A 23,987-nucleotide genomic window follows, 5' to 3' on the forward strand; every position below is an offset into this window, starting at 1 on the left:
TAATCATGAACCGTTATTACTCTGAGTGGCATCATCAGCCTTGCATGAATATAGAACCATTTTCTTTGGAGCCATTAAAACCAAAGCAGCGACATGTTACCTTGAAGGTTGAGTGTTGTTTGACGTTTGAGGAGAATGGGTAATTTCTAATTGGAAAGCAAAGCTAAATATAGAAAGCGGCCGGCCAGATCGGGGAACTTTATATTGCTGGGGATTCTTGTGAATGAAGCTTCAACTAGTTATGAATATTCATGAAGATATGAATAATTCATGATACGGCACTACGACCCTTTACGTCAAATTGAAGGGGATTGTGGGGTTAGATTGCGTGTGTGAGTGTTTGTTTTGTGTGTGGGTGGGTGTGTGGGTGTGTGTTGGAACCATTTGTGTAAACCTATTAGGTCGGATAACCAGAGTTCAATTACCAATGGCATATACAGTCTGTTCTACTTACATCCAAATGGCCCGTGAACATCCGGGTTTGAACAGGTCTTCAGCTTGTCGTAAAGGCGGCTATGCTTTTCGTAAGAGGCGACTAACGGGACTGGGTGGTCAGGCACGCTGATTTGATTGATGCATGTCATCGTGTCCCATTTGCGTGTATCGATGTTCATGATATTAATTACTGAATTGCCTGGTCCAAACACGATTAATTACAGACCGTCCTCATATAGCTGGAATATGGCTGAGTGCGGCGTTAAACAACACACAAACAATACGTCCAACTGGAGGCCTCGAATGCTGCAGTGGTTGTACGTGTACTCTCTCTCTCTCTCTCTCTCTCTCTCTCTCTCTCTCTCTCTCTCTCTCTCTCTCTCTCTCTCTCTCTCTCTCTCTCTCTCTCTCTCTCTCTCTCTCTCCCTCTCCAGTCAAACAAACCGGGACACCGAGAATGAACTGTTCATATTGCACCCCTATTGGCATAAACCAGGGTTTTCGCCCTGACGCGCGAGTGAATTAACCACAATGCTTGATTTAACCGCCTCTTCGCGATTTATAAGAACAACCAAATATACACGACCTACCCCAGGTGATTAAGTCGTCACCTGCCAGGGTATATTAGAATGTGGTTCGTCATGCCGATGTGGCCAGTCTACAGAACTCTCTCCGCGATGGGCGTGATACAAGGATTTATGTCCGCACAATTAAAAATCTTATTTCAAACGTCTTATGACCTTTACAAGAATTTCAGAAACAAACAGCATCATATTCAAAAGCTGATGTTATTGCGTTTTGGCAATAAATACATCAAAAGAAGTTTGAAGTCTTTCTTCTCCTGAAAACATTAAGATCAAACGAAAAAAAGGTTCATAGATAAGGTTTTAATAATTTTATTCACTTCGCCCCCATATTACATCAAAAGCGGTGATGTTGTGATGGATTTTGTAATCGGATTTCTGTTCTCCGTTTCTTTTGAAATAAAACCAAATAAGAAATGTCAATGTAGAGTTACTGTAGCGCAATGATTGTCACCCACGTGCCAATACCGACCTGTAAATCTAAGTCCACAGTTGGCTAGGAGAGCGTTAAGTGACTGCAAGTATCTCTGATGTTGAAAGGTTACTACCGAGATAAAATGCTCAATACACTGACTCACACCGACACATACCACTCACAGTTGGATAGGGATACGAAATATGTCATTCCGTTGAGAAAACACATTGTTTGTTGTTTAACGCCACACTCAGAAATATTCCAGTTTTATGAAGGCGGTGTGTAAATAATTGTGTCTGGACCAGACAATCCAGCAATTGATATAATGAGCATTGATCCACGCAATTGAGATACGATGGCATGCATCAACCAAGTCAGAGAGCCTGACCACCCGATCCCGTTAGGTCACCTCTCACGACAGGCATGGGTTGCTGAAGACCCCGGATCTTCACGGGTCGAGGAAACAGGTGGCCCAATGGTCTCACACACAGCTATTCGCCTCATTATCAGGTTTCATGAGTTTGAATCCTAGATTCATTGGGACTATATATGATGCTTGGCCTGAGCGCGTTTGCTTCACCGAACATATATAATCAGCTGACAATTAAATGGAAATACAAACAGAATGATATTTATGTATTTCTCCATAGAATCATATCCTATCCAATCTCGTTGCATTATTGATTTAATTCTTTATCCTTGCTTTGAAATAGGTAAAAACTATTTGAATATTTAATAACAGATTCTTAAATTGCCGTGAAACAAATATAATATTTGAATTCCTTTGAAGTAACAACCCGGAACATATTTCATTAATGGCTTATTCGTAAGTTGTGAGCATAATCATTTCATGGTGTTTTCACATCTTTAGTCGATGTTTCCACATAATTACTCCACTTCCTGGAAATAATTTCTTTTTCGCTGGAGTTATTTACTGTAATCACCGCTAAGCCTGACATTTGTTATTTCAATGGTATTTATGTACCGTTACATAGTGCTGCACAGACATGCCTTCTGTTTATAACATTAAACAAAGAACTTGGAAACGACTCTGTGTGATCTCAAAGCAGAGTTATAAATAGTTTACACGAACGGTGTAAACAGATGTAAATATATTGATGTAACAGCTAAGTGCCCTTTGTAAGTATTTTCGTCCTACCATCATCTATATCCAGTTCAGGGCGTTGTAAAAGCCTCTTGTTGGAACCAAAATGTCAGTTTACAGACAGGTGCTCATTGCTTGTACACAAAGCGCCTATCGGATATTTGCATGATCTACAAGAGTTCCTCATGCTGCACGTGCAGACAAAACACGTGCAAGATATTGCACAAAATGGGTTGATACATTTGTTGAAGAAATTTGTTGGGAGTACTTTGTTTTTTTGGTTTGTTGTTTCAAACCGCACAGTCATATTATAGCCAGCTGTAAATATCAACCAGGCAATCAAGTGATTGATATCATGAGCATTTCTTTACGGAAATAGGATACGACAGCATGGATCAACCAAGTCAGCCAGCCTGGCCACCCGATCCTGTGAGTCGCCTCTTACGACAAGCATGGGTTGCCGAAGACCAATTCTAGCGCTGAGGGGGCGCGTCCTTTTGTAATACGAATTGTTTATGGCTGGGGGAATCGTTTCTTCGTAATATGATTAATATGTCATGATGTCTACGTCATGTGTTTGACATAGCACTTGCATTTGAAACATGATTAAACGTGCCCACCGCTTTCATCACCACATCTCTAGCATTATCGGACTGATCTATTTATATACGTCAAACTATATGATTATTAATACCATTTCTTAATCTCCGTGTACCTAATAAACTAAGGATTGGTCCTCAGCGCTAATTCACATGTGTGGATTCGATTCGTCAGTATTATACACATAACGCGGAACAACATCGAACTTGATAACCTGGCTTGTTTGTACAGAAAGCGGGCACCTTGAACCTGTCTGCACGCCCAGCCTTCTCAGCACGTGCTGCACGGATTGTACGTCCAACAGACACACTCGGTGACCTCTTTATCTCGCAGCTGCGGTGAATGACTGGTGTTGTCATGCGCTTTGACAACCGCAGACGCCGATAGCGCACGGGAAATTTATCGGAAGGGTTAGTTTAAGTGTACGAAATAAATGAAAAATCACTACGTGTCCTACTGTTTATTGACTAAGAATGGTATCTGAAGTGGAGACTACTGAAACGTGCTTTGTGTTTGGTATGCGTTATCGACGTGTTGGTTTAGCCTCCATAACGCTGAAATATCTCAATTCTGTTTATATGGTTATTTGTCAACCGTTTCTTTCCGTGGCTGGGAATTTGTATTGACCAGTGAGTGAGTTTGGTTTTACGCCGCTTTTAGCAATATTCCAGCAATATCACGACGGGGGACACCAGAAATGGGCTTCACACATTGTACCCATGTCGGGAATCGAACCCGGGTCTTCGGCGTGACGATCGAACGCTTTAACCACTAGGCTACCCGACCGCCCCGTATTGAGATGAGATTAGGTGAGGTGACATGGGGTTTAACGTCGCGTTCAAGATTGTTGCACTTGATAGCGATGTGCCTACACGTGTGTGTGTCTGCTTATACTAAAGTACTCACGGAAAGGAGGGGAAAGGAAAGACAGGAGGGGGAAAGGGAACAGGAAGGGGGGGGGGGAAGCGAAGGGGGAAGGGGGGGATAGGAGGATACAAGTACTAATACAGCGTATCAAATGTTTTTATGCCTTTTTAGACGTAAAAGTGTGTAAAACTGTGAATAAAACAGACTATTGTGAAACAGGGCATAACCAGGTGTAAGTAGATCAAGGTGACCTATGACACCTTGACGACAGGTGAGAACAGGTGCATAATGCCTATAGTCTGTTTCTGCTATGTCAATTTGGACTTAGCTTTATTTTTGAATGTTGAAAGTGCCGACAAATTACCTCCTGTAAAGTACATTTTGTATTGTTCACTGAGATCAAACTAGCAAATCCAGACTAGTACTTTTCGAGTTGTTTTGTTATTTCGTATTTACAGCTACGTAACACTTTGTGTCGATTTTTAAATTGAGAAAAACAGTTTTTTTTTCATTTCCGTGAGTACTTTAATGCCGATTTTGTAGTGCTACCCCACTGCGATACCATGCCGCAGTTTACACAGTATACTGACTCAGAACCGACCAGTCCTTGTTTCATTCCCTTTATGCCGAGCGCCAGGCAGGGTAACAAGAAGTACCATCCCTTAACGTCCTTTGGAATGACGCGGCCGGTGATAGAACCCCGGACCTTCCGCTCTCCGGGCGGACGTTCTACCACTAGACCACAGAGGCGGTCGTAATTATGGGATCAGATATTTTTTCAGCTCCAACTACAAAACCAGATATCTTTTTGTTTAAAACTAAGAGCCTGAATAATTTGTTTTAAAAAAATCACCTTGCGACAATGTATTTTTTTAGGCGGGTAATTCCCTTTCTTTAACAGTCTTTGGCGTAATTATTTTTTTCAGAATTTTGAGGACAATTTATTTTGTTCGATAAAATTTTAGCCGAATATCTCACAGGCTTAATTATAGTTATAGTCTGTCGTACATTGATAAAAAAAAAATCTAACTGTGGCGTAAAACATCATTCACACAATTCATTATGTGGTCATAAAAAGGCATATGTTGGATCACGAGATGACAACTTCTACGATTACCAGTGAGTGAGTATGGTTTTACGCCGCTTTTAGCAATATTCCAGCGATATCACGGCAGGGGACACAAGAAATGGGCTGGACACATTGTACCCATGTGGGGAATCGAACCCGGGTCTTCGGCGTGACGAGCGAACGCTTTAACCACTAGGCTACCCGACCGCCCCTCTTCGATTATTAGATGCGTAGGAGTGGTTTAAGTCATTCACTGTGGCTAAAAATGTTTCTAAATGATAAACGGGCAATTTATTCTGTTTGACATGATACGCCAACATTCCGAGGCTGTGCAGTTTGATAAACAGCATATAAAATCAAATCAGACTTGATAACTAGCACATTATACACATTTCGAAGATTAATGGATAGTCTTTCAGACTGCAATTTTCTTCTCTTCACATTCTGCTTGCACCAGAGAATGATAAAAATTTAATGATTTATCAATTGAACCGGCAGTTTGCTACATTAAGGTAGTTTTGCCTCATTTTTTAAAACAATCGATAATTTCACATTCCTTTGTATAAAGATATCCCACGCACGTGATTAAAGCGTTTTGTCTTGTAACGTTTCCTTATGAAAGTATGAATTATTTATGAAAAATCAGTTTTATCACATTAGGAAAATATCGTGACACAAATTTCGTAACTTACACATCTAAACTTGATCATATATATAGTTAATATCAATAGGAGTTCAATACATTATTCATTATGAATATATCATTGATCGCGGTATCATCAGAAATAATTTATTGAACGTTTCATATATCTCAGTGGCGATACCGGGGTCAGAGCCAGGTCTTATACATCATTAAGATGAGGTGATCGGGATCTGTGCCTGATTGCTTGTCATCGTAACCCGACGGCATAGATCCCAGCTGATGCTTTCAGACCCCTGAGAATAGGTCTTCAGCAACCCATGCTTGCCGTAAAAGGCGACTATGCTTGTCGTAAGAGGCGGCTAACGGAATCGGGTGGTCAGGCTCGCTGACTTGGTTAATGCATGTCATCATATCCCATTTGCGTGGATCAATGTTTCATGATGTCATGAAGAGGGCCCGGTGTCACAAAGCGATCGTTGCGCAAAGACGATCGTAACTCCAACACTTTAACATAGACTTACGATAGTCGTAGCTCTAGGATGGATTTGTGGAGCGGAGCTTCTAGTTCGTACATATCATTCTGCTGTGGTAACAACGGATTTGACTGGCTGTCAGTGAAATTCTAGACATTAAAACTCTCAGTTAATTTTTGGGTCGGTGTGAGACGCAGAGGGGTCGCTAGACTTGCATCACTGTTTACAAAATACTTGGTATGGCAGTCAAGCGGTAGAACAATGACAAAATCTCTCAAGATAAGAACCCAGTGGGGACCTCGGTTACAAAAAATTCTCGTGAATTCTCGAGTGGTCAGACTCTGTGACTTGGCTGATTAAATTATTTCAGAAATGTGAACGAATGTCTCTCGTCGGCATATTTCTGCTGTGGTCACATCAAATTTGACGGGCTTAAAGTGATATTCCAGACTTGTTCTGTTAATTTAGAACGCAGAGCAACGGTACGCTGAACATCGTTGTTCATGATATACTCACTTGGTATTGCCAACGTAGGATAGAGAAATCGCCGTAAGTTGAGATGAGGTGATCTCCGTTACATATTGCCTGTGTGATGAACTTTGCTAACCAGCGCACGGTGATGGCAAACAGTGCAGACAGGAGCACTCAATTACCCCAAAACTCCTTCCCAAACTGCCATGTCTGAATTGCTTTTGAGCGTAATCAAATTTCCAGACGATTAAGAAAGAACCGACTACTTTCGTCTCGTTCCGCCATCTAAGGGACTATATCAGCCTGTAGACATATAGTTATATTGTTTTCAGCTATGTAGTTTTGCTCTTTCCGATTTATTTGAGAAAAGTCGAAACTGAATTCCACGTCCGCTTTAACCTTCACCGAAATGACGACGAACACCTGCGTATTAGTATTTATTGTCCTTTTCGCAATAAAGCCTTATTGAAATCAGCTTCAACTTTTGCGAACACCCCCAGACTCGGCAATGTGTACGCCACGTCACATAATGACTTCTGCCTGCGATAGGATTGGCTTTTATTTCATTTTCACACAAAAAATAGAACAGACATTTTCAACAGCAGAGCAGACGCCGAAGGTTGAATACAAGGTCAACGGAAAAGGAGTGTTTTGCAGTGGCGCGTTACACAGTGGTAATGCGAACAAAAAACCCGATTACATCCTGTAAGATGTATTTGTTCGTTAATATTTACTGAATCGTGTACGTACGATCGTCTTAGCGCCACGATTTTGACACGGGTCCTAAGTCATTTCCTTCTAGCAGGAACGGATATCAGCTGAAATGTGACACAGTCTTCCCATTTTAAAGCCTATATATATACTTGTCATAGATAAGGTTCAATGTTAAAGAGGTGTCATATTCTCCTAACAGTAATCTTTTGGAAGGCGTTAACGTTCATAGCGGTTAAACACATACGTAAAATATAGGTTTATGGACTGTCCCAAATAGAACAACGTTGATCCGTGTTGTCGACATTCGTTCAAGTTTGTATAGCAGCCCTGAAAATTCCACCCCTCAACTAGGGGCGGTCGGGTAGCCAAGTGGTTAAAGCGTTCGCTCGTCACGCAGAAGACCCGGGTTCGATTCCCGACATGGGTACAATGTGTGAAACCCATTTCTGGTGTCCCCCGCCGTGATATTGCTGGAATATTGCTAAAAGCGGCGTAAAACCATACTCACTCACTCCACCCCTCAACTGGGTTTTCAGTGATCCATTCATATAAGTGAGTGAGTGAGTATGGTTTTACGCCGCTTTTAGAAATAATCGCAGCGGGGGACACCAGAAATGGGCTTCACACATTGTACCCATGTCGGGAATCGAACCCGGGTCTTCGGCTTGACGAGCGAACGCTTTAACCACTTGTCTACCCGACCGCCCCGCCATTCATATAATGTTCATCACCATTTTTTCCATTACGCCCAGTGGAATCTGTTTCGGCGGGTGAGAGAGGCTGGTTATTCTCTTGCGGTGAAGTTTTGATTATACAGTCGGACAGAGACTGGTCGCTACTCAGGTGTACGCAGTAGCGAGGAGTGAGTGAGTCAGTGAATGAGTGAGTGTGAGGGCTTAACGGCAACATTAGCTGGGTTATATCTCAGGGTGTCTGCTTAACTTCGTGATGCAAGCATATTAGACGTCCAGCGCTTTGGGTTCAGCTTAGTGGTCTAAAAGATCGGGCAACTGACGGAGAGCGGAAGGTCGGTGGTTCGATCACCGGCCGGGTCATTTCAAATACGTTAAACGATATTACTTGTTGTTTCCCTGCCCGGCGCTCGGGGATAAAACACGGACTGTTCGGCTCGGAGTTTGTACACTGTGTCTGAGTAGGGTATACAGGTTAAACTGTGACATGGCATATCAGTGGGTTAGCGCTATAACGCCGGCATTAGTCCGGACTAGTACAAACACGCACGCCCGCACGCTCGCCCGCCTGGAAACGCGCTATATAAGTGCTATAAACCTGACGGTAAACGCCATTTCACTACACCTCGCCTCCAGCAATTGATTGGAACTCACGATCACATATCAAAGATATATTTGTTATCAATTTAATACTATGAACGAATCTGCTAGAGTGAGTGAGTGACAGTATTACAGTTATATCGCGGCGTGTCAGCTTCATGTGGGAGGAAAGCCCGAAGTGATGCAGGTCTCACACGTTTACCACTTCGGTGAAACCCACGAACACGGGTATGGTGCTGACAAGCATAGAAACATAATCGGGGGGAACCGGCATTCGAATCCACAATCATAGGTTTCTGGCGTGCCCAAGGGACGCAACTCTGCACGGCGAATCGCGGCGCCTTAGACGACTGGGCCATCCGTGCCCCCCGAATCTGCTTGACATTCTATCAGGAGCACATGACTTCCAGCAAGAGGGATATCGATATGCTATCGAACTATACTGAACAAAAAATGGTAACTTCCGGGATCATTATTATTTTGGGGGATGTTTGTTTCTAGTGAAGACTGGAGCGGTCGGGTAGCCTAGTGGTTAAAGGGTTCGCTCGTCACGCCGAAGACCCGGGTTCGATTCCCGACAACGGTACACTGTGTGAAGCCCATTTCTGGTGTCCCCCGGCGTGATATTGCTGGAATATTGCTAAAAGCGGCTTAAAACCTTACTCACTCATTCACTCACCCTGGTGAAGACTGAACACACAATTCATAAAAAATCCACAAAATATTCATTATCCCTAACTTGTTTTGCTCAGTATAGATTGATTTGTATCTTGTAGGTGTTTCGAACCAGCCATTTCGTGTGGCAGTGTTTGTGGATGTCGGTTGCTATAAAGTTGAGAAGCCTCGTATCTTAAGACTCCACTACATCTGGAGTTTATTGACAGAGGAATATGATTAGTGCACGCATTTCAAGTGTTGCCCTGAATCTGTCACAGTTGATGGCGCGTTTACAGAAATCATCCATTAATGCCTCGGATTCACACCACTATCAGCATCAATGGTTACAAGTTATTACCCACTTCCATCAGTAATCAATAATCTTTATTAATATAAACATTATTCATATAAAACTATTGCTGTAAATATCCCACGCCTTTGTGAGCCGCCTGATCGAAACCTAGAAGTGATCTTGCTCGCTTGGAGCGGACATAGAATAATATGCTGAGATGAGATCAAATGAAATTTGGAAGTATAGCGGGATTAGACGTAATTCACTCAGTGGGAGATGATGCTAATATCGGCGTGGGAGGGAAAGACGGTACTTCTGATTGATGAGGTCGTAGCTTTATCTGGTTTCAGCAATTATCTGTGGGCACATATAGTTGCCTTTGTAGCTTGTCGTAAATACCATAATTTGTCAATCCAATTGAAGCCATCGTCTACTGGCTGAGACATGTCCTATGTCATCATATAGACTGTGGTGATTATCCGCATTGGCTTCATATCCTCAACAATATGTACTATCGTGTCGGTGTCGGTGTTGGTGTCTGTGTCGGTGTCGGTGTTGGGGTCGGTGTTGGTGTCTGTGTCTGTGTTGGTGTCGGTGTTGGTATCTGTGTCGGTGTCGGTGTTGGTATCTGTGTCGGTGTTGGTATCTGTGTCGGTGTTGGTGTCTGTGTCTGTGTTGGTATCTGTGTCGGTGTCGGTGTTGGTGTTGGTGTCTGTGTCGGTGTTGGTGTCGGTGTTGGTATCTGTGTCGGTGTCGGTGTTGGTGTTGGTGTCTGTGTCGGTGTCGGTGTCGGTGTTGGTATCTGTGTCGGTGTCGGTGTTGGTATCTGTGTCGGTGTCGGTGTTGGTATCTGTGTCGATGTCGGTGTTGGTGTCTGTGTCTGTGTCGGTGTCGGTGTCGGTGTTGGTATCTGTGTCGGTGTTGGTGTTTATGTCGGTGTCGGTGTCGGTGTTGGTATCTGTGTCGGTGTTGGTGTCTGTGTCGGTGTCGGTGTCTGTGTCTGTGTCGGTGTTGGTGTCGGTGTTGGTGTCGGTGTTGGTGTCGGTGTCGGTGTTGGTGTTGGTGTCGGTGTCGGTGTCGGTGTTGGTGTTGGTGTCGGTGTCGGTGTCGGTGTCTGTGTCGGTGTTGGTATCTGTGTCGGTGTTGGTGTTTATGTCGGTGTCGGTGTCGGTGTTGGTATCTGTGTCGGTGTTGGTATCTGTGTCGGTGTTGGTGTCTGTGTCGGTGTTGGTGTCGGTGTCGGTGTCTGTGTCGGTGTTGGTATCTGTGTCGGTGTTGGTGTTTATGTCGGTGTCGGTGTCGGTGTTGGTATCTGTGTCGGTGTTGGTATCTGTGTCGGTGTTGGTGTCGGTGTCGGTGTCGGTGTTGGTATCTGTGTCGGTGTTGGTGTTTATGTCGGTGTCGGTGTCGGTGTTGGTATCTGTGTCGGTGTTGGTGTCTGTGTCGGTGTTGGTGTTGGTGTCGGTGTCGGTGTCGGTGTCGGTGTCGGTGTTGGTGTCTGTGTCGGTGTTGGTGTTGGTGTCGGTGTCTGTGTCGGTGTCGGTGTCGGTGTCGGTGTTTTGTCTTCATTCGACCAGGGGGTATAATCGTAGGCTCCTGAGGCATGTCGCAATACCTCAGTCGCAGCTTACAAAGTACTTGCTGACGTGGCAGAATTGATACTATATTTGAAACATTCGTCCCCAATGGTACGTTGCGCTACTATTATAAGAACTGGTTTGTTTGGTGGCGACTGGATCAATCTTAAGCCACCGTGAGATATCTATAATAACTATGCTGAATATATGATCGTGGATGTCTATCTGTGATAAACTTACTGAAAATGTATGTGTTCTTGGATATACATGTGACAGGCGAACTGAACATATGTTCTTGGATGTGTGTCTATGAATGAGTGAGTGAGTCAGTTTGGTTTTACGCCGCTTTTAGCAATGTTCCAGCAATATCACGCCGGGATACCAGAAATGGGCTTCACATATTGTATCCATGTCGGGAATCGAACTCGAGTCTTCGGCGTGACGAACTAACGCTTTAACTACTTGGCTGCCCGACCGCCCCGTGTGTTGTGTTGTGTTGTAGAGCTGGTGGAAGGTGTCGATGTGTGTCTATGTTGAACTCCGTGAAGGTGTCGATGTGTGTCTATGATCAACTCCGTGTGTTGTCTTGGAGAGCCTTTGGAAGGTGTCGATGTGTGTCTATGATGAATTCCGTTAAGTTGTCGATGTGTGTCTATGATGAACTCCGTGAAGGTGTCGATGTGTGTCTATGTTGTACTCCGTGTGTTGTGTTGTAGAGCTGGTGGAAGGTGTCGATGTGTATCTATGATGAACTCCGTGTTGTGTTGTAGAGCTGGTGGAAGGTGTCGCTGCTGCAGTTGTCCGGCGTCCTCTACGTCCTGCTGCTGCTGTTAGTACCCGAGTCCGCATCCTCCCAGTACGACAGAGGTAAGGTGAGTCTCTCCTCGCTCTCCCGCTACTACGCTCTCTCCTCCGTCTCACAGTAGCATTATTATCTATCCACACCCTCGTCTCAGTACTGAGTCGATCTGAGGCCACAATAAATTAAGACTTTTAAGACTTTCTTCCAAATTTGTCTTAAAAGTAAGTCGTAGGTACAATGCATTTAAATTTGTACATGTCTTTTCTGTAAAATAATTCAAGGCATCTGTGTACAATACCTATCGACGGATGTTGCTCACACGAAGCATGAATGTTTTGTTGGAAAGTGTGTGGCGTAGTTTGACAAAATATAAAATAGTGTGAAATGATGCGGGGTCTTTGGTAGTGGGACGGGCGGGGATGAAATTTAACAGTTAATTTGATAAAGCCAAAACCTTATTCTTTTGTATTTACTTATGGTACAAATTTGTCTTAGTTTACGTGTTATTTTTTTACTGTCAGTGGGTAAGCCTTGAGGTTAAAAGGTTTGTTCGCCCGTCAGAACGATATCCCGTTTAAAGCATAACGTCTGAAGCCAATGCTCGCAGAACCAAGCCGTGAGAGGACAGGGGTATTGCGAGGTATATTATCTTGAAGTCAGTTTGTTTGTTTGTTTGTTGTTTAACGCCGCACTCAGCAAAATTCCAGCTATGTGATGGCGGTGTGTAAATAATCGAGTCTGGGCTCGACAATCCAGAAGTTACATCATAATAATCGGAACACGCAATTGAGATCGATGTCAAACATGAACCAAGTCAGAGAGCCTGACCACCCGATCACGTTAGTCGCCTCTTACGACAAGCATAGTCGCCTTTTACGTCATGAAGTCAGTTGACTCTTGTGTCTCTGACGTACACTTGCTATACTGTATTGACTGTGGTGTAGACTCCATGTGTGATAGATGGTAGGTAGAACCCAATGTCCTGAATTATCCACATGTCGAGGGTGCCGCAGTGTAGAGTTGTCTCCCTTAGTCGTTCCAGAATCCTATGATCGTGCGTTTGACTCCGTTCGATCCGTTCGTTTCGTCAAGATTCTGATTCTGGTGTATCACCACATGTGCTCGTGGGTTCAAAGTGGTAAATGTTTAAGATCCGCATCTCTTTCGACTTCTGTACCAAAATTGACTAACACCGTGAAATAACTGAAATTCTGTTCAGAACAGTGTTAAACCCAACTTACTCACTCAAGCGATGTAGCACAGTGGTTAAAGCATAAGTTTCACCCCTCACACCCAGGCTGTTTCACCACGTGAACACAAAGCGGTGTAAACCATCCCTACTTGTTTACAACTCTCTAGTGGATGTGATTTATCAACCATACACGCTATTAGAAACATGAACTAACACAATTGCAATTACGAAACATAATCGTTGTATTTTTTATTAGATTCTATTTTGTGGTATCTAAACAGTTAATCGGCGTCCTCATATGCAGCTTTGCAATGCATCTTTTTTATTTGAAATTAAGTACCACATCATGTTTAGGATCAAAGATGCAGAGAATGTTATTGTTGCAGCATCATGAAGATGATTACACGATTTACGCACGTGTTGACACACAAAACATTAGGGTACTTTAATATGACGTCAGAGACACGCTTTTATCATCTTTGTGAAAACATGTTAGATTGTCGTTACACCGACTATTGCAATATTTTACGATACAGTTCGTCTTCATGTATTCTATCAAATTATTTGATTGGCATCAATATGAATGTAGCTGAATCATCGACAAATTGTTTAATCTTCTAATTCCACCGAAATTAATACTTCTGTATTGCGTAATTAATGTGTTATCATATGCTTTTAAAAACATAAGAAAGATTAAAATGTTTAGCTGTTGTTGTCCGATGTAGCGAGGGTCATCCAACGCCCCACTGTAACACAGAACCACAGAACCCACTGTCTGCACGCCCAGCCTTCTCAGCACGTGCTGCACGGATTGTACGTCCAACAGACACACTCGGTGACCTCTTTATCTCGCAGCTGCGGTGAATGACTGGTGTTGTCATGCGCTTTGACAACCGCAGACGCCGATAGCTCACGGGAAATTTATCGGAAGGGTTAGTTTAAGTGTACGAAATAAATGAAAAATCACTACGTGTCCTGCTGTTTATTGACTAAGAATGGTATCTGAAGTGGGGACTATTGAAACGTGCTTTGTGTTTAGTATGCGTTATCGACGTGTTAGTTTAGCCTCCATAACGCTGAAATATTTGTCAACCGTTTCTTTCCGTGGCTGGGAATTTGTATTGAGATGAGTGAGTGAGTGAATGAGTGAGTATGGGTTTACGGCGCTTTTAGCAATGTTCCTGCAATATCACGGCGGGGGACACCAGAAATTGGCTTCACACTTTGTACGAATGTCGGGAATCGAACCCGGGTCTTCGGCGTGACGAGCGAACGCTTTAACCACTAGGCTACCCGACCGCCCAACATGGACAGAAGAACATTACTTTAGAACGAACGTCCTGCTGAGATGAACTCAAATGTACCCGTGAATATCCGGGTTAGAATAGGTCTTCAGGAACCCATGACACCTGATGATGAGGTGAATAGCTGTGTGTGAGACCATTGGGCCACCTGTTTCCTCGACCCATGAAGATCCCGGGTGGACAGGTCTTCAGCAACCCAGGCATGTCGTAAGAGGCGACTAAGCTTGTCGTAAGAGGCGACAAACGGGATCGGGTGGTCACTGACTTGGTTCATGCATGTTACCGTATCCCAGATCGATGCTCGTGATATCAATCACTGGATTGTGTGGTCCAGATTTAATTATTTACAAACCGCCGTCATATAGCTGCAGCGTTAAAAAAGAAACAAACAAACTTTGATTTTTCTTAATTGCATATTTATGCCCAAGTTGTGATGGTTTTGTATCATTGAAACACCACTGCCTGGGTTATTCTGCCTGTGGGTAATAGAGAGCCAGCGTGATCGCAACAATGGGTTATTTCAAACCTTGTTATATCTGGATGAAGCTGTAGCTTCGTACAAAGATGGAATAAGGAAATGAAGCTGCATGTTTCCAATACAAGCAAGCATTTATATAGATGCTGGCACCAAACTCTCAGATGACAGGACGGCTGCAGGAACAACACTCACACCACCACCTAACTTTGATTTTATGAAATTCCAAAAGCAGCACTACGTTCTGGACAGAACCAGGTCCACCTCTTACCGTCATTTCTAGCGTGTTACATGTCAGGGGTGAGGTGAGGTGAAATGGGGTTTAAGGCCGCGTCAAAAATTATTGCACTTGTATGGCGTCGTGCACGCACGTGTGTGTGCGTGTGTCTGTGTGTGAATGTCTGTGTGTGTGTGTGGCAGCTTGGACTAATCGGGACTGATGCCGATTAATCGTGCTAGCACACTGAGATACCATGCCGCAGTTTAACATTAATACCCCACTCAGACACAGTATACTGACTCCGAGCCGACCAGTCCTTGTTTTAGCCCCTTATTGCCGAGCACCAGGGAGTCACATCTTTTAATGTCTTTTGGTATGACGCGGCCGGGGATCGAACCCCGACCAGTCCTTGTTTAACACCTTAACCCCGGACCTTCAGCTCTCCGGGCGGACGCTCTACCACTAGAACGCGGGGGCGGTCTCATGTCAGAGGGTGTCAAGGGGTTGTGACAGATGGTTGTGGGGGTGCTTTTAAGAGGTGGGTTGTCAGTAGAAGGGTGGGGGGAGGGGATATGGTTTGTGTTGGAGGGTGTAATGATAAGTCGTGGAAGGGGTGGGCGTGACTAACACTGATTGATCGGAAGCCTCGCTAATTTCTCCTCTTGGTATGAATACACCAAGCCGTTGAGTGATTATATAGCACTGCTGTTTGTGTATTGATTACTGCAATAAAATCAAGACGTTCTGCACGAGGCATTTCCGATGTGTTCTGTATGATTGAGATGGTGTGAGAAAAACGCCTGGAATGATTGCCCTGATATCCAGTCCATTAAACAGGCCCCTTGCTAACGACACTCATTAAGAGATGTAATTGATCAGATAATCTAGCCTTATTGTTGAGATGCTAATTCAAAACCCATTTGGGCAACAAATGTCACATATACAATACGTACTTAGATGTAAATCATCAGAAGAAAACCACTTAAATGACATTGCCATCTGAAACATTAACATCGCTGAGAGACACACTTCTTTATGAACGTTGGACAACCTGGCACAGGGACGATGCGATGTGTTTCACACGAGGATTTATAGACTAATTAATTAAATAAATTAATTTGTTTGATCACAGATTTTAACTCACCTCAACAACTTCAGTTTTCAGTTCTGATCGTTGCGCCCCTCGACTTTTTTTACATATTCGACATTGACAATCCAACTTTACATTTATAATCCAACTTTACATTGACATTCCAACTTTACATTGATAATCCAACCTTACATTGACAATCCAACTTTACATTGATAATCCAACTTTACATTGACAATCCAACTTTACATTGATAATCCAACCTTTCATTGACAATCCAACTTTACATTGATAATCCAACTTTACATTGACAATCCAACTTTACATTGATAATCCAACTTTACATTGACAATCCAACTTTACATTGATAATCCAACTTTACATTGACAATCCAACTTTACATTGATAATACAACTTTACATTGACAATCTAACTTTACATTGATAAATCCGATTTTACATAAACTAGTGTCCAAAAGAAACGATACCACCTGTTTGCAACGACATAAAAGAAAAACTAAACAATGCAGAAGTTTAGGATTGGTGTTATGCTTTTGAGAAATCCTTTCACAACATCTGTACAAAAATTTCATTTCATTAAAATCTGTACAACCAATATGACAAGCCTTTAAAGATGGGTGGGGTCGAAAAATGAACATTTCGTTAGAGCACTGATCACAGAAACAACGGGAAATGTCACACCACACGTCTCAAAGTCATGTCAGTAGCGGGTATGTCCACCGTGAGCATCAATACATGCCAGAACACGCCTACGGACTGATGACGTTGGGAGTGATGCGTTGCCATTCCTCGAGGAGACATCGTTCCAAGTCCTGGACGTTGACTGGAGGCACACGGCGACGTCGGATTTGCCGATCGAGCTGGTCCCATAATTGCTCGATGGGATTCATGTCCGGTGAACATGCGGCCATGGCAAAACCTGTACGTTGGCGTTGGCAAGGAAGTTCTGTGTCAATCTTGCTGTGTGTGGCCTTGCATTGTCATGTTGGAAAAGGAGTCCACGAGGCTGTTGCTGAATAAAGGGCACCACAACAGGCCGTAGGATGTCATCAAGATAACGCTGTGCATTCAGGTTTCCACGAATTACGACAAGCATCGTTTTGACGTCACCACATATGCCACCCCAAACCATTAACCCTCCACCTCCAAACGGCCGGACCTGTTGGATACAGTTAGGCGCCAAACGTTCACCAAATCGTCGGTATACAAGCTGCCGTCCATCGTTTCTGAAGATGAGGAATCTGCTCTCATCAGAGAACATAACACGTGCCCAGTCCCGCCGTTGCAAACGTCGAACTCGCCTGGCCCAGATCAGTCTGTTGTTCCGGTGTCGAGGCGTCAGGAGCGGTCCGCGGTAGGGATGACGTGGCCGGATACTATACTGCCGTAGTCTCCTGTAGACGGTCTGTCGACTGATCCAGTGTCCCAGTGCTGTAGCCGCTGTGGACGTCGCTGTTACGGTGCGGTTCCTCAGGTGTAATACCCGGATGTAACGATCTTCACGGGGCGTGGTTACTCGTGGTCTTCCGCTCCTGGGCCTGTCTGACGTCTGACCTATCTGACGGAACCGCTGCATCAACCTGGTGATAGTGATGCGTGCGCAGCCCAACCTTCTGGCGACGTCGACGTGTGACGCTCCTTGTTGGACCATTCCAACGTCTCTCTCTCTCTCGATGGCTGTCAAACGTGGCATATCTTGTGTTCTTTTTGTTGCTGTGATATCAACGTGTCTGATCAGCCGTTTTATACAGTATTTTTTTTGCACGTGCAGAACATACTAGAGAGGGAAATGTCACTTTCACGAAATTTACGTTTTTTCCCGGAAGTGATCACGTGTTCCCGGTATTTTTTATCGACTATGCTGTGTTTGGGATGTGCAATACGAACTGGCATGTTTTCATACTAGACAATTCACTTAGTAAAAAACAATTTTGAAAATAAGTTGGTATCGTTTCTTTTGGACACTAGTTTACATACATAACAGTACGTCGATTTTACATACATTTTACATTGACAATCCAACTTTACATTGATAATCCAACTTTACATTGACAATCCAACTTTACATTGACAGTCCAACTTTACATTGATAATCCAACTTTACATTGATAATCCAAGCAATCGTGTTTTTAAAGGTTTCTTACTGAATTCGGATACACGTTTAAACATTAAAAATATTAGTATGCTCATTTCTCAGCTTTTTCTGTATACAGTAAACTACGTTTATAACGAACACGCTTACAACAAACTGATAGATATAACGAACTGATTTTTTGGCCCCGTCAATTGGCTATATATTTGCTGTATATATGCATCTGCGGTTATAACGAACTAAAAATAGTGGTCCCTTTGAATTCGTTATAACCGTAGTTTACTGTATATCCATATGAAATTGTGCAGTAAGGAGGTGCACGGACCTATGTAACCACACAGTCCGTGGTAGTCCGTCCGTTGTGGCTTTTGACCAGGGTAATTAGAACAACTAATAAAGTACACGATAGCCATTAAGTTATGACTGTTATAGAATTTATGTTTATGAACAGAAACTATATGCAGTGTGCCATTTGTAATTCTCCTCTTTTGTTTCACGATCTCGTAACATACTTATTCAGCTATCATTACAATTAATCTGCAGCAATATGTGACAGATGATACACATACTCGTTATGAACCAGGATTCCGAGATAAGTCAGCCTATTCAGGTACCGTTACACTGGTCTCCGTCTACAAATAGCTTAAATTGAAACTCATTTCAATATTGGAACCACTCGATCGAAAATTATTGGCCGCTTCATTTGTCTCCCAATATATTCTCTGTCTGAATGCTACAATACGATCTTCCAGTTCAAAAGACATTTGGCTTTTCTTGCCAAATAATATGTAGATCTTATCGAGTGTGGCGCAGCCATTTTTGTTATCCTCGACATAATTTACTTTTGTGGAATAGTGTTCAAACCATATATGCTGCTGTTTGTACTAGTCCGGACCAATGCCGATTTATAGTGCTAGCCAGTTGAGATACCATGCCACCATTTTAACTTGGATATCCCATCCAGGACAGCATACTCCAAGTCAACCAGTCCTTGTTTGCCGAGCGCCAGTCAGGATAACAACAAGTACCATCTTTTAACGTCTTTTGGTATGACGCGGCCGGGAATTGAACTACCGACCTTCCTCTCTTAGCTCAGACGCTCTACCCACTAGACCACGGAGGCGTACCCAGGGATAATAAGCTAGGGATAATTCATACTACTGAATGGACGGGTTAGAGATTATTGTCATAACACAAAGTTTACTGAATGCTTGTACGGAGAGAAGATTGATTTCGAAATGTGGCCTTTTTCGATAGAGAAATATCGTTGAGTCAACAAATGATTTCAACATTTCCCTCAAGGATACGTCACGCCAATATGTAATACTAAACCTTTCAAATACAAATGCTGATAGCTCAACAAACATGCCAGTATTGCCCTTTTAAAACTCACGAAATCGATAAAATATTATTTTAGCGAATGTATTTCCATACGTGTTTATGTCATATTCACATATGTGTATGAAGAGGTTTTTGAACTGTTGGATAGCCAAATAGTTAGCGTGTTTTCTCGTCACGCCGAAGCCCGGATTCTTTTTTTTACATGGGTAAAATGTGTGAAGCCTATTTCTGTTGTCCCCCCGCCTAAATATTGACGGAATGATGTGAAAAGCGGCATATACTTCCACATACATCACACTAAATACGCTTTCTTTAGTCTCTGATTTTTTAGATTTAGTTATTTGATTGTGGGGTTTGCTTGGTCCCGACGCAGACCTGGGTTCGATTTTCTCCATCAGAATGAAAGCATCGGTGACCTTATGAACAGTTATTTGATAAGACAGTTGTCATTTATATACATCTTTAAACGTCGACTTAACATGATTCTGAGGTGTCAACTTTATATACAATTTACATTCATCACAGTACGTCGACTTTACATTCATAACAGTACGTCGACTTTACGTACATAACAGTACGTCGACTTTACATCCCTCACAGTACGTCGACTTTACGTTCATAACAGTACGTCGACTTTACATACATAACAGTACATCGATTTTACATACATTTTAGGACGACTTTATATAAATCGCAGTGTCTCATATGCTTGTGGTATTTATCTTAGAACGCTCATATGCACGTGGGCGATACCGTTTTAGTCGAACATGTGAGTGAGTGAGTGAGTTTGGTTTTAATCCACTTTTAGCAATATTCCAGCAATATCACGGCGGGGGATACCAGAAATGGGCTTCACACATTGGACCCATGTCGGGAATCGAACCTGGGTCTTCGGCGTGACGAGCGAACGCTTAAGCCACTAGGCTACCCGACCGCCCTTGTCGAACATGTAATCATAGTCCTTGCAAACGGTATAAAGTATAAACACATTTCTATTGATTTGTGTGCTTTCAGGGTTTAATTTTCATATTTGTTTGATATGTGTCAACAAACTTTTCATTAGAAATGGAACACGTCCGTAATGGCTCTATGGAACACCATAATGTTGTTTTGCGTTAGTTGTGTTGTATATGGTTACGACTTTACGAGCCGATTTAAGTGAAATTGTGGAACGTGTGAGAGGTTATTATGGGTATTTTGTCCATTTAGTGTAGATGTATGATTGATAGGTTTCCCGTCCTCCCTACAATCATCCATGGTCTCTACGGGATGATAATACTTATCGTGGAATCTAATTCTGTCATTTTGTTTTTCCAGACCTAATAAACAGACAAAGAAGGAACGACGAAGCTCTACAACAACTTAGGAGTATAAAAAGGTTGGTAACCATGGAAACTCGGTCTTATCTATGCTCGGGGAAATGTCCTCATATTCTAAGGTCATCTGCATGCAGCCATTGGCAAACATGCCATCAGATGTCATTAAGCCATGTCCCGAAGCTTTTGTACTTATTACCTCGAATCATCCTTGATATGTGAAGCCAAGGATGCCTACCAAATACTTAATCTCTGCAGCTGCTGAATCAGATTGTGGCTTTCATTGACAAAAATGATGTCCGTGGCAATTCCCTGTTTTAACTTTTACCAGATGTTATCGTGTCATTTCAGGTGAACAACAATTGACTTGCCTTTGCATGTGTTTGTGACGTTTGCCACCAGTAGGGCAGGATACGTTCACCTTTACGACAACACCTGGTATCATCAATACTTGATAGTGGTTCCTCACACATGCTCATGCTATAGCAGAGATTTCTTATGAATATGGAAAGGGTTTTGTCGCTATTATTTACATCTTTCGCAATGATCTTATAGTAACAGCTCAATTTTACATGCTTTGATTGACTGTCCAGTCTGTGAATGCAAAATCCTCACAATCGGTCGTCAAAGCGTTGTTTTTTTTGTTTATATTACACCCAGTTCGGCAATATTCCAGCAAAACTGCGGCTGTTAATAATCGAGTCTTCACCAGACAATTAATTGATTGATACTATGAGAAAGACCTGCTTGGTGTGCTGAAGGAGAGTATGTGTGTGTTGGGGGGGGGGGGGGGGGGGGGGGGGGGGGGGGTCAGTTCTATGCGGGAAATTCCACGGGGATACAGCATAAAAGGAGAATAAAATAAATTTTATTTGTCAGTAATACGTGTTCAGTGAAACTATTCAGTTAAAGGGGCACTATACGCAGGAAGATGTCAGCCCCAGCAAGTTTGGATCAAGTCTTTCGGAACTCATTTGTTCATCTTCAAACCGAAATTGTATTGAGTGAGTGAGTGAGTATGGTTTTACGCAGACAAACACTAAATCTGACTGGAACTGAGAAACAAAAAGACAAACGGCAATTGGTATGACGTACACGGTCACAAAAAGAACTAATCTCATCAGATGTTTCTGTTGTTTTTAAACCCCGCTCTCAGCAATATTCCAGCTATATGACGGAGGCCTGTAAATAATCGAGTATGTGTCAGGCAATCCACTGACTGCCATCAATCGGTTTACGATGACATGCGTTCAACCAAGTAAATAGCCTGACCACCCGATCCAGACATATAGGTTGTGTAGGAAGTATACGTTGCGTGTTATCGATTCTAACCCGGAGTTCCGCGGAAGACATGTGCTTAAATCATGATCAAACTTTAACGAGTTGTTAAAACGTCGTGGGCGAAAAGCAAGCCTTTCCCTTTAATTATTTACACTTTCTTATTTCATTGCGAAGCGTTGTCATTTCATAGATGATACAAAATCAATAAACGTGGACGAGTTCCTTGTTCTGAATGAAAACAAAACAAATTCAAACTTCTTCATGAAAATATATGCGACAGAACTCCTCCTAAAGCCATAAAAAAACTCAGCTAGCAGTGTCCATTGTACGTTTCCGACTATAACGAACTGTTTCTTTGGATTTTTTTGAAATTGGTAAGTAACACTAAAGACACGATATCTTTTTGGAAGACAGCAATAAAATAAAGAAGTTGTCATCCAAAGAGATATTTGATCTTTTCTCCGCCTTTACCACGACTATGTGTCTATGAATCACTATGAAATGGTGATGACACCAGGTGTTCGTATCCTGCCCACCTCCAACCCCACCCCTACCCCAACCCAACCCAACCCACCCTCCGAGGTACAAACACATGCAAAGGCAAGTGAACTGTTCACCTGAACTCACACGGGAACATGTGGTAGCAGCCCAAATAGGGGATTGCATTGGACATCATTTTGGTCAGTTGGGAAAGCAGGATGTCGTTGTATGCAGAGTATACAAGTCTAATATTGTTAATTCATTTTATTACTTGTCGTGCACTACCAGTAAGTGAGTTAACGGTTTAACGCCACCATTCCGATTCCGTGTTCCGATTATATCAGGGCGTGCATACAAATAAATTCAAATACCGCTCATGGCAGTGTACCCCGGTCTGTGTATAACAAGAAAATATATAATGTTGGCTTCTTGCTGACAGTGAGTAAAAACGTGCAGGGTTCGATTCCTCTGTTGAATGCAGAAGCCAGTGTATGGCGTACGCAGACCCGCCATGAATACTACATATACCGAAATACTAGTGCAGCTTCATAAACCTCCATTTTATTGCTCTATCGTGTTTTATAAGTCAATTTATCAGTGACGTAGATTATTTTACTTCCGTGACTTCATGAAGTCGCAGTTCGGTGTAAGGCGAAACCGCTTCTTCGAGGCCCTCAGCGGTAGTGTGTTTACGTGCGTGGTCGAATCGAGTTTCATCATTCGGGTCTATTAAATAGGACGGTGATTGTAGTTTTTAAGTAAATTCTCAGATTACCAAACCTAAGAACAACGCTAAAATAATGCTTTGTTGTATAGAATCGCTTTTTATGTCCGACTGGTAAAAATATTCATTTTACAAATGTCATAACTGATACGGGTTTAAAAAACATTTTGTCTCAGCATTACATTTCGTCTTTCGGCTGGATCAAATTTATTAATGGTTGGACGTTTTCCCAAAGTGTTCTCATTGGAACCAGATGGCTACGAATAGCTCCCCGGCATGTTGTTTTAGCCCTTACTGTCTCCCGCCAGGCAGGGTAACATCAAGTATCATCTTTTAAAGCATTTTGGTATGACGCGGCCGGGGATCGAACCACCGACTTTCCGCTCTCCGGCAGACGGTCTCTCCACTTGACTATGGAGGTGGTGAGTGAGTGAGTATGGTTTTACGCCGCTTTTA

General features: G+C 42.9%; 1 protein-coding gene across 1 annotated transcript in view; it reads left to right on the plus strand.

The window, feature by feature from the left end:
- LOC139474974 (uncharacterized) overlaps window positions 1-23,987 on the plus strand; it is a 44,086-nt gene that overhangs the window by 19,360 nt on the left and 739 nt on the right. Inside the window, exons 2-3 of the mRNA XM_071258176.1 lie at window positions 11,965-12,061; window positions 21,048-21,108. Of these exons, the coding sequence (XP_071114277.1) occupies window positions 11,965-12,061; window positions 21,048-21,108 (158 nt within the window). The remainder of the gene's footprint in view (window positions 1-11,964; window positions 12,062-21,047; window positions 21,109-23,987) is intronic.

This window comes from Haliotis cracherodii, unplaced genomic scaffold (genome assembly GCF_022045235.1).
Source record: "Haliotis cracherodii isolate W230 unplaced genomic scaffold, xgHalCrac1.p SCAF_3, whole genome shotgun sequence".
Classification (NCBI taxonomy): domain Eukaryota; kingdom Metazoa; phylum Mollusca; class Gastropoda; order Lepetellida; family Haliotidae; genus Haliotis; species Haliotis cracherodii.